The 15,402-nt window shown below is 46.7% G+C and overlaps 1 protein-coding gene across 1 annotated transcript in view; it reads left to right on the forward strand.

Moving 5' to 3' along the window:
• Positions 1-15,402, forward strand: part of Prkch (protein kinase C eta) — a 198,001-nt gene that overhangs the window by 180,555 nt on the left and 2,044 nt on the right. The window contains exon 13 of the mRNA XM_060387646.1: positions 14,819-14,962. Coding sequence (XP_060243629.1) covers positions 14,819-14,962 — 144 coding nt within the window. The remainder of the gene's footprint in view (positions 1-14,818; positions 14,963-15,402) is intronic.

Consider the following 15,402-nt stretch of genomic DNA (forward strand, 5'->3'; position numbering starts at 1 on the left):
CCTCTAAGATCCCATGGGAATGCTCAGAACGTTGCTCAGCAGAATGTGTTCCCAGGAAGGGATCTCCACCCTTCTGACCACTACAACCACAAAATGACCTTAGACTCCGGGAAGGCTGTGACTTTGTTGCAATAGGAAAACTGTGAGTATCAACTCAAGCTCCATGAGCCATCCCGACAGCTTTCCGACTCCTTACATCTTGACTTAATTAAGCCAAGCTAATTCCTTTACTGTTGCACAAAGCTTTAGAAACTGTCCGGTTCTGATCCCTTATGTTGTAGATGAGAGAAAGAAAGCCCAGAGAAATACACCCCCTACTAGAGGCCGCCTAGCACGTCACTCAAAGTGACACCTCCCTGGATGGCTGATGAGAGTGCAAAAACAATGGTAGGCAGTTTCAGCAGATTTAAGGTAGAATTACTATTTGATTCAGAGACTGGACTCCTGAGCACGTACCCAAAAGAACTGGAAGCAAGGACATAACAGCAATATTCACAATTTCAAAAAGTAAAATGAGCCCAAATGTTTATCAATAGGCAATAAAAAATGTGGTATATCCATGCAGTGGAATATTACTCAGACGTAAAAAGTGATTTTTTTTTTAATACATGCTATAACCTGGGAAAATCTTGAATACATTATGCTGAGTGAGATAAGGCAAAAATAAGACATGAGACACTTCAAATAGTGCAGTTCCCGGACGCAGCCAGGAGGGTGTTGCAGGGAGTTGGAGAAAGAAGGAGTGAGCACCTCATGGTGCTCGTGAATGAACCATTCGGGAGATGGCTGTAACATGCTGGGCCGCTCTGTTGTTGGGCGATCAGAATCCATTTTCAGTTCAGTTCAGCATTTGCTTGTCAGGTGAGCCCTTGGCATGCCTTGTGTGAAGTACTAGGAATGTGAAGGTAGCAAGACCCGGGGCCTACACACTCGGTTGCCTACAGTCAGGGAGGAGCTGGGAACCGGTCAGGGAACGCTTCACACATCACCAAGGAGAGAATCGTCTTCTGAGGACCTTCCCTCTCTCGAGGCAAGACGGGGGAGGCGACAGAGGCACAAGGAAGAAGAAATGCATTCAAACCGGGAGGGAGAGGTGTGGTTCGCCCGAGTGGACAGGGCGAGAAGAATGTGTAGGCAGGGGAACAGCTTGTGAAGCCTCGGGCAGGAAGCAGTGGGAACGTGCCGAGGACCCTGGTTGCTGGTTCTGTGCCGCTGGAGCCGTGAGCAGTGAGGTCAGGGGGTGCAGGCTTCAATGGGTCCAGGAGACATTTGGAAAATAGGACGTTGACCACATGGCTCCGGAGCTCCGTGTAGTCGGTTGAAGATTATAGGTGTAAGCTGTGGGAGTAGGTGTTGAGCAGGACGGAAATAAAGAACTACAGAGAGGTGGGGGATGGGATAGGACCCAAGGCAGGGGAGAAGATACAGTGAGTAAGCTGGGAAAGGATGACGTCAGACTGCATTAACTCGAAAAGCTGCAACACGTCTACTGAAATAACCAGTTGTGCCCTGTGATCCGCCTAAAAGCCGGTGCCTACCGGGGTGTGCCAGCAAGGTGGAGGGAGATTGGTGGTCCTCACCCACTAACCTGGTGTTTAGGAGTGAATCGGGTGTGAGCGGTTGGGTAAGACGGAAGAGCTTTTTTGGTTTGGTTTGGTCTGGTTTTTTGTTTTCCAAAGCAGGGTTTCTCTGTGTAGCCCTGGCTGGTCCTGGAACTCACTGTGTTGATCAGGCTGGCCTCAAACTCATAGATCTGCCTGCCTCTGCCTTCCAAGTGCTGGGATTAAAGGCATGCACCGCCCTGTGCAGCCAAGACAGAAGCGTTTTGAGACAGAACAAGTTCGTATTTGGCTGTGCAATGCCAGATGCAGTTCTGTTCTCCTGACTGATGGATCTCGAGGCCCGTGGTCAGCCATACTGGGAGCATGATGTCTTCAAGAGTCCCTAAGGCTAAGCGATCAGATACATTGGGTGGTGTCTGCCAGTATGAGTGCTAAGTTGTGAGTTGTAACCAGTCCTCTTTGCCTTTAATTTCGTAAAACTCTGTGATTGTTAGAAACACAGGCAGAGAAGTTCAGGGATGAAAATTCTTAAGAGCAAGTTTCTCTAAAGCCCTGGTTTATCGACGAACAGTGAGGCAGGCTGACCAAGGCCGAAGGACGTCACCTGTCAGAATGGTGTGAACTCGTTGTAGCCGTAGAATCCGAGCCCTGCTCTGTTTCTGTGACTCTTTTCCCATCATGTCTGTGAAGTATTGGTGACAAATGTTCACTTCCATGAGAAGACACTCGCGGAAGCATTTTCAAAGTGGCACATCCGACATAAAGCAAGTTCTTAGTATTGTTAAATTCTGAGTAGTGATCCCGCACTGCCCTTAAGGTGTCACTAGCCTCATCCTGTCCCTGAGCAATCTAGAAACAGCACCACGATTATGAAGTATCTGATTACGTGTGCGTCTACAGTAAATGAGTTTTCTTCCTAAGGGAATTGGTTTTTTTTGTTTTTGTTTTTGTTTTTGTTTTTTGTTTTTTTTTTTTTTTGGTCTATGGCCATTCAGTCTAAGCCAAAGACACACACGTAGGGTTCAAAGAGCCAAGTAGATGTGTGTGAAACATGTCCATGTGTTCACACATGTGTCTGTGATGTCTGTGTGTGTATGCGTGCGGGTGCATGTGTTGTGTGGTGCCTTATTTTTATGTGCGGGTATGCCCTCTATGCAAATTGGTGCTTGTTCATCTTGTGTTCCCTACCTTACGGAATTTACAGTTTAGTTGGGAGGGAAAGGAAAAAGATGTCTGAAAGAATCGATTAATTATACCGTCACTAAATACTTAGAATTTAATAACCAGAATTCCCCAGTGCTATGAAAGCCATAACCAACAAAGCCTGGTCAAGGAAATCATCTTGAGGATAATTTTAAGCTAAAGACAAATGGATCAGGCTTAAAGTATGTAAAGGCCCCGGGGAAAAGACACCCCCTCTGAGTAACTAACTAAGTGGCAGGTAGCTGGGATAGCTTGAGCCAAGGGCAAGGCAGTGAGGAGTGTTTGGTGAGCTGCAGGAAGGTTTGGACTTTGAAATGCCACGGCAAGGCTGAAGCATCTCAGATCAAGCCTGCACGATCACATCAGGTCTTATGTTTAAAAAGTCACACAAGCTGCGGTGTGGACCAGCCGCAGAATATCTGCCCATGAAGTGATTCCTTTCACAGCGAATCAAGGCATCCACCAGTCCAGTCTCGGTGCTGCATAGATCAGGGTGACTCCATTGTCCCCTTCTGATTATGTATCTGACGGTTTCTGTAATAGAAAATGTAAATGGAAGACTCCCACGGGCTCTGTGAGTGTGAGCTATCTTCAGTGTGTAGGGGAGAAATGAGCTTAGCCTTCATGAAAGCATGAAGATGGTTTAATCAAACAAATATACAGAAACAGTCAACACTGTGAGCACTGTAAGCGCTCACCCATGGGGCCTAGATGCAACTTTTAGACCAAGCAGGAGTCGAAGGACCCTAGACTTGGAGTTGGTGTCACCCTGTCGTACTGTTTGATGCTTATAAAATGAGGCATGGTTTTTACTCGTTTAACATTCTTAAAGAATCATCTTGCCTTCTCAAGAAGTGCCCTCCCACCCCAGGTCAACTCCCTAGACCCACAAGAAGCATTTTCAACAAGTGAAAAGAGACCAACACAGAGAGCAGAGCTACCTTCCGCACTACACGGCTGCTTCTTGACCCCATGGGGTCCTTTTCTGCCCAGCTAGGCCATCCTGTCCTGCTGGGGAGGCAGGATGATCTCCGAGGCAGCCCTCATGTCCCCTTTCCCAGGAGCTCAGTGTGGACACATTGGGGACAGAGACAAAGCGATCGAGAGAATGCTCCAAAATCTGTCGCCAGCGTCCTGAAGTGAGTTTCAAGTTTAAACAGAGGGTCAAGAACATTCAAATCTAAACAGCCCCAGAGCAAGGTATGCCCCCCGCCACTGACCCGTCCTTGTCGGGGCTCCAGTCCCATTCTATAACTGACAAGTTGTTACAACTGTATGTAACAACAATTCTATATGTTACAACAATTCTATAATTGACAATTCTATAATTGACAAGTTGTTACAACTGTATGAAATCTCTTTCTGGGATAAGTTCCCCCTCAAGCTGGTGCCCTTTCCTTCTCTCAGCATGCCATTACTGGAGAAATTCCCATTTCTTTGGTGGTGGTGGGGGGTGTGTGCCTTGCTTCTATAGTCTGATAATCAGATTGTCACAAGTGTCTCTTTGGAACATCTCCCTCTGTATTGAGGGCTGTCTACGTATGGCTTCCTGAGACTCCCTAGGGATTTTTTTTTTTCTTTGAGGAATGGTCAGAACTGTTCTTGGAATTAGTGTCTGCTAAATATTTTGCATGCCACTGTTTTACTTCAAAATAACAGGCGACTTGAATTCCCTCTTTTGAAAGTGAAAGGTGTTGTTATTATTATTATTATTATTATTATTCGCTGTCTGTGAAAACATCACACTCTCATTTGTGTAACTACCACAGACCTTAGCCAGCGTTTCATCCATACATTAGTGTCACTGACCCTCTGACTTCAGGGTAGAAAAGGGAACATCCTTGTTCACTGTCCCAGTGAGTGTGAACAGGTTTCAGCCTCCTCTGAACTGTAATCCAACATCAGTTCCTGCACTTTCTCTTCCCATTATTGCCTCTTTGTGGTGGATATTTGAAACCCTCATATATGTCTGTTCAAAAGTTTTATACAGATAAGGAGCTAGGATAGTGGACTTCTCTGTGGGAGCATCTCTTGTGGAACATAGAATCCGTGGCTGGAGAAATAGAAGATGCAGACTTTAGCCAGAAGATCTACTTGAGAAAAAAAATAAAATAAAATAAAATAACCACTGATCCCTGTACTAAAGATAACCCATGGAAAGGCTATTTCCTCTCTTGCCCCTTTGTTCTTCTCATTTTGTTTTGTTTTGTTTTAACTGTACCCATTGGGCCTGTGAGATGACCTTAGCCAGTAAGGCACTTGCCTACAAGCCTGATGACCTGAGTTCAATCCCCAGGACCCACACAGTGGAAATAGACAACCCAGTCTCAGAAGTTGTCTCCTGACCTCGGCATGTGCCACCATGGTATAGACACGTGCCTGTACACACAATTAAATGTAATAAACTTAAATCATATCTGCTAAACACGCATGCATGCTCCAAACATCCCACTTCACCCTCTCTCTCAGCGGATAGATTGTTAAAACTTCCAGTAGCTTCCAAAGCTAACAGGAGATGTTTAACAGTACATGTTTGTATATAAAAAAAAAAATAGGTATAGGTTTTCTAGAGCGCTGGCCTTCCACGTCTGCTGCTGTTGTTTACGTTTGTCCTTGCTTATGAAATAAATGCTGTGGTCACCATGTGACCAAGTTCCCTACGCTCTCCCTGACTTGAGCCAGAGTGCTGATAATCATGGTATATACACCAAACAGCATGGTTTGCATTGAGCTTTGAAGATTCACCTGAGTTATGCCCATTTACCCCCAGAAAGGAAAGCTGGGGGGTACCCTCAAGTTGCACTCAGATGGAGGATGCCCAACTCATAGGTGCTGAGTCAGCACCCGTGAGGGACTCACCTGACTCCATGCTAACTCAGATGAAGTCAGCACTCTGCCCCTGAGCTCACACAGAGGGTTAGCTAAGTGCTGAAAGGAGTTTTCTGCATTATCCTGAGTCACCCCTGTCAGTTCTGGAGGCATTACAGTCTTGGCATCGGCAGGAGGTTATAAAGTGCTTTTGTTCCCGAGCTTTATAGAAATTAGAGTATGTACACAGGAGGGTTTATCTGTCACTGAAATGATCAGATTTCATCATCCATGCATTGTGTGCCGAATCCCTGCTGGCCTCTGCCACAAAGAGGGGAACCACAGGAACTCCGCCTGCCTCCCTACCATGAGTGGGGCCCTGTCTGCGGCCAGGCAGCTGACTGAGGGGGCACTGACCACGGGTACCCTCTCCCTTTCCCATGTCCCTCTTGGTGGAGGTTGGACGTCTCGAGGGGGTGGAACTGAAGGCTTGCAGTGGGGGGGTGGGCTCCAATCCCAGACCATCGGGGCTGCTTTTCAAACACTGTTATGGGGAACACCTTCAAGATGGCTGTCCAAAGGGAGAGAGGTGGTTAGCAAGTGGCCAGACAGACCCTTCTTCAGGACTGGAGCTCCCACATGATATATCCACAGCCTCCCACGGAAGCTTCTCTAGAGTGACACCTTCTAGAAGCAACCCGTTGACCCAAGGGTTGCATGACGGGCAACAGAAGCAGACGCATCTCCCCAGGGACTTTGTATTTGAGGAATTTTTAGCCTCTGTTTTATTAAAGGTAATTTTTTTCCAACTTCCTTCCACTTCATAGACAGTTCATTTCCTGCGAAGGGGGGCTGTTGCGTTTTATTTGCAGGAAGTTGTGTGAAAGATTTCCTCTCTTCCTTTTCCTTTGTTTTCGGCTGGGCTTTTCACACCACGGCGGGTCTCTTTAATCTCCACCACCAGCTCTCCAAGCAGGAACACAAAGCTCTCTTGGGGTTCTGGGCCATGAGAGCAGGGACCGTAGGTGGCTGTCGCTAGCCAGCCTCTGAGAGTCAGAAGCACGTTCTAAGCTGGGGACATCCTGAACAGAAGTAGGATTCTTCTCCCGTGCATCTTCTCTGCCAGCTACCAAAGATCTAATATTTTTGCAATTGATTGTTAGCTGTGGTTTCTGCCTTTCTTTCTATGTTTCTTTCTTTCTATGTTTCTTTCTTTCTATGTTTCTTTCTTTCTATGTTTCTTTCTTTCTTTCTTTCTTTCTTTCTTTCTTTCTTTCTTTCTTTCTTTCTTTCTTTCTTACAGGCTGTTCCACTTAAAGAGTAAGCACCATGTATAGCTGAGGATATAGTCATCTTCAAAGTGCCAGCACTTTCTTTCCAGAGTGTCAGTGACAAATGTAAGGAGAAGAAGAAAAGAAAGGTGAAGCGTATAGACTCTAATGTTGACACAGACTGTAGGATACAAGCCTTGCTTCCTATCCAGCACTGTACATATAAATATATAAATATAAAAAATAAAGACTAAAATAAATATAAAAATAAAGACTAAAAGAATAAAGCATTATTCTGCTTCAGACTAGAGTGAAGTTTTTGTTCAGTGAAGGTCCTGTTCCCAGAAAAAGCCCTTCCGTCACATAAGGGCAAGGAAGGAAGAGAAGGAGAGGAGAAAGGAAGAAGGAGAAAGAAAAAAGGGGGTTGAAAAGGAGGGGAAGGAGGAAATCTGTTTTAAAGACTTATTTTGCCTTTCCTTATGATATGTTCCCTCCCCTGTCTGCCTGAATTTACGTCTCCCATCTAAGCTGCACCTAGCCAGCAGCCTCCAGACATTTGAAAATATGAACGTGCACTTTTCATTTCTAACACACCAACCTTCACTTGCTTGCAGTAAAACCAGGTGGTCAGGCTCAAAAAGGCTTCAGGTCCTCAGAAGAGCAATGGCTTTGCTGCCCTCTCTCATCCCACCTACTTTCTTGTGGTCTCAGCCACTTTATTGGTGGCAGGGAGAGTGCCGTATGGGCCCTGAGAGGATACACACCAAGCATTCTCAATTTCCATTCAGGTGAGGTTCCAAGGGTCAGGCCATGATCCCAACCAAGTCTTCAAAAACTCCTCCCCAATCCAGAATCCAAGGGAGACATTTGCCTCCAGAGGAGAGGAAACATGGTGACCTAGAGCAAAGGTTTCTGGTGTCACATGTGTCTAGGTGTGACACCCCGCTCTACCTCTTCCAAACCATGTGGCCGTGGACAGGTTACAATGGGCCTCTTCCACAGTTTTACCATCTATAAGATGGGAATGATAACCATGGTTGCTCTAAGTGTTACGTGTTATGAACCTAACGCATTTGACTCACTGCCAGGCGTAACGAGAAATGCTAGCATGCCCATAGCATAATGAGAAATGCTAGGCTCCCCGTATAAAAATGGCTGACACCCCCTAAGCAATAGCAGCTACAAAAACTCTACTCTCTTTTCTCCATGCTGTCCACTCCTAGAGCTGCCCTTTCCTAAACAAGTATGGACACATGGCAGGGTTCTTCTTTGTCGTATGTATGTGGATTACTAGTCCCAGCCTTGCCAGTAAAACCCATGCAAGTCCAATGTGAGCAAGTCAGAGTGACTCCCTTCTGGCTCCCCCAGTCATCTATAGCAGCACCACACAGCGTGAGAGCCTAGCCTTTAAACATTGCAGCTGGCTTCCCCGGAGACAGGATCTCCTGACATTCCGTTCTGTGTCCTCTCCACCACCGCTGCATCTCCTCATTCCCCGTGGATTATCATCAGCTCCATCTCAGGTGTGAACATCTGCCTTCCCCTGTGGGGAAAAGTGACATCAGCCCCAGGTCAGCCTAGGGTCTGTCCTCTCTCTCGCTGCCCCGTCTGCTAACTCACGCGCCCAGCCTCGTTCCCCTGTGACCACAGCCCTGAGGTGAAGGGTGCTGCTGGCACAGGTCATTCCAAGTTGTGTGTCCGCCAGTTTCACCACCGCGGAGGGATGTGAAAGGACAAAGTTGGCAGCTGTACTTCCCAACTGGGTCAGACTCTTCTAGGGCCCCGAAGCAGAAGGCATGAGCCTTCGGCATGCATCCACGGGGCGCATTTCGTTAGCCTCTGGGTGGCCTTTGAGCTGTGCCGGTAATGAGGTTGGCCCTCGTGGCAGGGAGCCAGCCCGTGTTTTGCATCCTGTGCTCTTTCTCTATCCTCCCGCCCTAGAGTTCTCTTTAGAGCCGTGAAACGCCTTCCTCCCGCTTCGGAGTGGCTCCCTGGAATACTGATAGGAGAGTCTTGTGGTTTGATTTCCTTCCCTTCTGGCTTGGCAGCAACAGCCGCCAAGTCTGTTTAAGCCTTTTGTTTAAGGTCTGAAATGAAATGAAAAGAGAAGGTCATTCTGTTTGCCCAACAGCCAGATCCAGCTATTAACCAGAACACACAGTGTTTTCTGACTCCTGGGAGAAAACGTTATTGTCTAATTGCTCAGTTTATGTAACTAGCGCTCTTTCTAAGAAATCAGACACTGTGAAAGAGGGTACATCATTATTGCCACTGCTTATGTTCTAACAAATTTCAAAGTACGTTTTGGATCCTGTTGTCTCAGGACTTGTCATTATACAGGGAGGTTTAAACTCTTGTCATCTGGAGCAGCACCACACTGCTGCCTTCACACGTGTATTCAGCCTACAAGGCGTGCTCAGTCCGGCACAGGGCACCGCGCTGACTAGATTCTCTACTGCACCTGTCATCCTTCGTGTGGAAGCTCCCTCGTGCTGGTGCCTCGGGTGAAACCGCACATAGGCCCTGATTTGTGCCGATCTTACGTTTAAATTGGCTCAGAAATGATTTGCTATCAAACTCGTTTCTCAAAGAGCATTTCCATCGCTCCACAGTTGAGGTCTGGGACTGAGAAGGGAGCCAAGTATGTGGTTCTCTCTTTTCCTGGCTGCAAATGGAGGAGCAGGGGGGCCAGGCGAGCCTCCGGGTCAAGGCTGACCTGTGATGTTATTCTCTTCTCTTGTTGGGGGCTTGAGGTAGGACAAGATGGAGCTACAGAATTTGACACTAGACTCCTGTCTGCTGTGCCTTGAGGACCGCTTTGTGCCGGGCATTTCACTCGGATGTTGTCGCATGCTTATTGTAACATACAAAATACAGAGCCATCCCCAGCCCCCTGTTATAGCTGAGGAATCTGAGTTCCAGAGAAGTGAAAATGTTTTCGGGGCCGCTCGGCTCCACAGGCTGGAGCTGATGTACACGCAACATGAACAGCAAAACCTAGATAATTGCCCTCCGCAGTCTGCTCCATGTATCCTTCCTGCTCCTGCTCGTCAGGTGTTCTCCGAGACATGCTGTACCAGACTTAGCCAGGAGTATCCGGTACCTTTCACTATGGAGCTGTCTCCCCCACCCCCACCCCGTAGACTTTGTCAGTGGCTGGAAAGCTTCGTAGTAAAAGGGGTTCAAGTTTATCCGTCTCTCATTCCCTTGGCATCCTCTACTGCTGTTCCACTTTCCTTGGGGGGGGGATACAGAGTGGGTCTGAGATGCCTGCCTTTCTTTTGCCCCCCCCCCATAATGAGGCTTATATTTGGGAAGGAACCAGGCCCCTCCCCCACTCTCCACAGTGTGTGAAGTGCTTTTGTTGGCCCTATGAACCATCCTGCTTCCTCCGGGCAAATGTGTTCAGAGTCTCCTGCAGCCACATGATTTGCCTTCTTGGCAAATGTTCCCACCTGGACCGTCGGCAGAGGGGTCGGCAGAGGGAAGGTATATTTTAAGAACGGTCTTAGACATGGACTGTTAACTTATTTGAGTTAACATCTGAGTCCGTTAGAGACATGAACAAACTGAGGATGCTTTCTGCAGAAGCATTTAGGCCGTCACTGTTCACAGCAGGGAACCAGGGTTCTCAGAGACAGCTGTTTGCAGTCCAGGCTAGCAAACCCTTCTGGCCTCCGGTGCTGCCTCCTGAAGAGTGTGTGCCAAGAGAAAGATTTTCTTTACTCTCCAACTCTGCATGTCTGGAGACAGTAGTTATACGGGGGCTGTAATCCACTCCCCGCAAAAGTCTTATCCATTGGTTCCCATCCCATTACCTCCTCTTTACAGTGGTTCTTATTTTAATAGTCAACCCTCCATATCTGCCAGCTTCTTCATAGCCTCTCTCTCTCTCTCTCTCTCTCTGTCTCTCTCTCTCTCTCTCTCAGCCTTATTGCTATTCAGTAGCCCAGGCTAGCCCCAAACTTGCAACAGTCCTCCTTCCTAGGCTTCCTGAGTGCTGAGGATTATTGGCACAAGTCATCACGCCCAGGAAGAACTTTCTTCTGCCTCTATTCCAGAGGTCAGAAGCCATGGAAGTTGACAAGTGACACAATCCTCATGTGAGACCATAGAGGGTGGCAGTATATATATGGCCGTCAGGGGATCTGGTGCCTATCACTGATCAACCTCAGGCTACTCCTCTAACAGGCTGAAAGCTCCAAGTAGGAGGTATCCCATGTCTAAACCTGGCCTTCATGTGGTGTGCCATTTCCTACTTTTTCAAATGATAATTACAATTGAAAGTATTTTAAACCACACAATGGGATTAAATAAATTAGGTCTCAGTTATTTTCATTCACCTTCTCTCTCTCTCTCTCTCTCCTTCTCATTCTTTCATCAATCTTGCCTGCCTTCCCAGCTTCAGCCTTTTACCTTCACATATCATTGTAACCCCGGCCTACCCCATGAAGACATGGTTACTTGCCTCTCTGTGGGTGCTTTGTATCTCTGATACAAAACTGAGCATGTTAATCACTCATAGTTGGCAAGACATTAGAATCCTTGATTAGCCTAAACAATGAACAGAGAGGTTCTCCATAGATGCATATGCTTAGTCAGGAACTGGCATGGCAGCGGTGTTATGCGTGCCAACATGTAAGCCATGAGCATATTGCAGGAGGCTGACACCAAGGGGAAGTTTTTGAAGGCCAAAATGAGGAGCATTACATAAACCATAATCCTAGGACTTATCATCAATAGCAAGGATGTTAGCAGTCCAAACTTGGAAGCTCTTGTTGGGCAGACAAGCCTGGCAGAAGTCCTTTCTGTGTAAGGTTGTAGTGACGTGTGTGGGAAGAAACGTGCTTCTAGCAGAGCCTTCTGGGATCGTTCTTGTTATCAGGTGTCTGTGAAAAGCTTCCCCTCGTACCCAGCCTCCTAGCTTTGTTAAAGTTTGGCATGACTGATTCCATTTTGATTCTGACAACTCTGACAATCTTACGGAAGACTTGCTTTTGTGTTTGTTCCCCTGACTGCTGCTGTTGTTGCCTCCTCTGATGGTAATGCTGGAGAACCTGCCTTTGGTCCTGCATTGCACTGCTACATCAGACAGCCTGGGGAGATGCTCTGACCTTAAAGTCTAGGCATGTGTCTTCCTTAAAGCCTTCTAGAGCTTGCTTCCAACTCTCCCTATTCATTAACTACAAGGACATTGTAGTTTCCAAACTTGCCTGTCATTTCAACTCTTTGTCGCATTCTCATGACTATGCTCCCTACTCCCAATCCTTACTTATTCGTTACACCGTGGCCAGTCTTCCTGCCTGATAGGGCAGACCCACTGGGCACACACTTCCCAGGCCATGCCCACGTGCCAGCTGTCCCAGGCTGTATATTCTTCTGTTGGCACCCCAGGTGCTTATATGAATCTGCGTGCTTTGTGATCAGGCATGATTTTCTTTCATACGTGGATCCTATGGTGCTCTTTATCCCATCAAATGCCACCTCTTCCACGATGCTATCACTCACCTCCCTACTCCCAGCCCCAGCGCTGTTTGCTCAAGCCTCCTTGGAGCTCCATGGCACTTGGTTTCTTTTCAGCGCGCCCAGTGGTCTGCTTACTCCTTCCTTTCTTGATTTGCTCCTTGATGGAATGCTATTTATTACCTGTGTCACCTGCACACTCCCAGGCTTAGCGCACGGCCTTGCATTCACCACATCCTGTATAGACTTAGTAAGTGCAGCAAAGTTTTGTTTTCTTTTGTTGAAATTGTTTCTGATAATTTAAGCAGTGGGTTTGCATCGTTTTTATCTTCTCTTCCCCCTCCAAATCCTTCCATATCCCCCACCCTCCTGCTCATTCATGACCTTTTTTATTTATTTATTTATTTATTTTTTAATTAGTATTGCTACACCCACACACACACATAGAGCCATTTGGGTTCATAGTTTTATCTCGTGTACATGTGTTTAAGGAGAACCACTTAGGTCTAGATAGCCTATCTGGGAGCTCATCCCTGGAGAAGAATGATTCTTCTCTCTGAAGCCATTGACTGTCTATATCTCTCAGCTAGGGGTGAGCCTTGTGGAGTTTCCATCCACTCTGGCATGTCAGCTGGCATTGTTATTATGCAGGTCTTGTTTAGGCAACGCCTGTCTAGAAGAAACTATCTCATAGCATGCATCCCGGTCTCTGACTCTTATACTCTCTCCGCCCCCTCTTCAGTGGTTTTCCCTGAGCCCTCTCTAAAGGGGTGACACTGTAGATGTATTAGTTGGACACCCCATGGTCAGTTGTTCCTGCATTTTGCAAAGAGAGGCTTCTTGGATGAGGGTAAGAACTGCGCTTATCAGGCCGGGTTGGCTGGATTTTCTCATAATGTGGAGGAGTTTTGCCATCTATTCCTTTAACATTATCCTTCTCGATTGACCCAACACGGGGGGCTTCCCAGCCCTGGCTTCCCAGCATGACCTGGGAGTCAACAACTTCCATATCTTCATCAGCAACAAGCCTTTCTCTGAAAAATCTTTAAATTTGCTCAGTAAATTCAGCTCCAAACAGTTTCTATAAACACAGCATTTTGTTTTGTTTTGTGTTCACAAGTTAAACTTGCGAAGGATCTTTGGGGACTGTCAGACCTTGTCATTCGTCTGTTATCTTTACAGATAACTGTGCACTTACAGTACACTCAGAGGTGTGCCTAAGAGGTAGGGTCCTCACCCCCCTCAGACTGGGCCCTGGGTTTGATCCCCAGCACTGGAAATTAAGGTTGGAAGAAACACAAAGAAACTTAAAGTAACTTGATTTAATCAAAACCACAACAATTTTTCTTTCTTTTGTTTGCCACAGTTCTGGGGTGGGACTCAGCACCTTGCCAAGCTAGGTAAGCTCTCTCCCAGTAAATGGTTGCCATAACGCTTGCATCATTGCTTTGGTTTTGGCCTTATTTTATAGCCCAGGCTGACTTAAAATTCACCACTCTTCTACCTCAACTTCCAAATGGGATTACAAGCAGGGTACCACCATTCCACAACCTAACTGTCTTCAAGTTCACCTTTTTTTTTTTTAAATAGGAAATCATTTGAAATTAAAAATGACATGCTCGCCCCGAAAAGTGAATTGTTCTCTGAGTCCTTCATTAGGAAATGATTAAAACACTGAAACTGTTACAAAAAGTGGAGTTTTCCCAAAATGCCTGGGAGCTGAACACAAGGAATGTCTCCCAATTTTTATGAAGATGGAAGATTTGTGTAAAAAAAACGTTTGGATATATGGCATTTTCTTTTAACTTTTTGGTCTGTGCAGTCACATGTCCTCTCAGTCCATTAATCTATTTCAAAAAAAAAAAAGGAGCATTTAAAATACAGAAAAGGTTCATCTTGAACCATAATGTCCCAGTCACAGAAGGACAAGCAGCCAACCTGTATTTCTCCCTAGAACCAGACACAGAAGTTTTTAGAGGTTCTCACCCTTGCTGACATTTTATAGAGCTCTCAACAACAATGACTCTCACTCTTCTCTGTGGCCGTGGGAGAGAGCAAGAACCCTGGCCAGCTGGACAGGTGGCAGACAATGGCACAGCTGTTCCTAAAAGTAGGCCCTTTCAGACTCTGCTTTCTGCCCGTAACTGCCGTGCTGGGGAAAGGTGCACCCGCTCATAAGGACTTGCCTTTCTCCAGAGAGGAGAGAAAAATACCTGGTATTTACAGAAGAGAAAATTGGACCCTTCAGCCTTCTTTTAGTGGCCCTGCCTGAAATGGCAGTGGAGAAAGCCAAAAGTCCACTCAGGCAGTCTGGACTCTGACGAATGATTCATTCTCCCCAGGATGGAAAATCCAGCTAGGGAAGCAAGATCAGCCAAAAAAAACCTCCCAGAAGCGCCTTTGCCAAGGCTGGTGCCTGCTGTCTTGTGACAGGCTGTATGTGAATGAATGAATGACTCTCTCTCTCTCTCTCTCTCTCTCTCTCTCTCTCTCTCTCTCGCACTCTCATAGTTCATGACCAAGAACCCCACCATGCGCTTGGGCAGCCTGACTCAGGGAGGCGAACATGAGATCTTGAGACATCCTTTCTTTAAGGAAATCGACTGGGTCCAGTTGAACCATCGCCAACTAGAACCACCTTTCCGACCCAGAATTGTGAGTGTCAAGGCCACTGTCACAGAGCCTTCCTTTTCTTCAGATGACCAAAGTTCATGGAAAAGCTGATATCTCCTCTGGAATGGCAGGTTTGCCAGACCCAGCTGCAGAGGGTTGGGCTGATCTACGGAGGCAAAGTTTTCACCTCCTGCTTGCCCTAGCTCTGCCCTTCCTTAAACTTAAACAAACAAACAAACAAAAGACACTATCTACTATGCCTAAGATGTTTTAAGTATCCCTAGAAGAATTTAAGTAACTGAAGCTATTGTTCCTAGCTAATTTTCTGATACCTCTTGGGAGCACCATTTGTGCCTTTCCCAAGTCCTAGGACCGTAGAGAAGATGCTGGGTGCTCATCGCTGGGCCTGCCTGCTCGTCCTGCACAGCTTGTCATAGCTGCTGTGAGAGAGGACTCAGGCTAGATAGGCAGAGCCCCTTTAG

Source organism: Meriones unguiculatus, chromosome 7 (genome assembly GCF_030254825.1).
Source record: "Meriones unguiculatus strain TT.TT164.6M chromosome 7, Bangor_MerUng_6.1, whole genome shotgun sequence".
Taxonomy (NCBI): Eukaryota; Metazoa; Chordata; class Mammalia; order Rodentia; family Muridae; genus Meriones; species Meriones unguiculatus.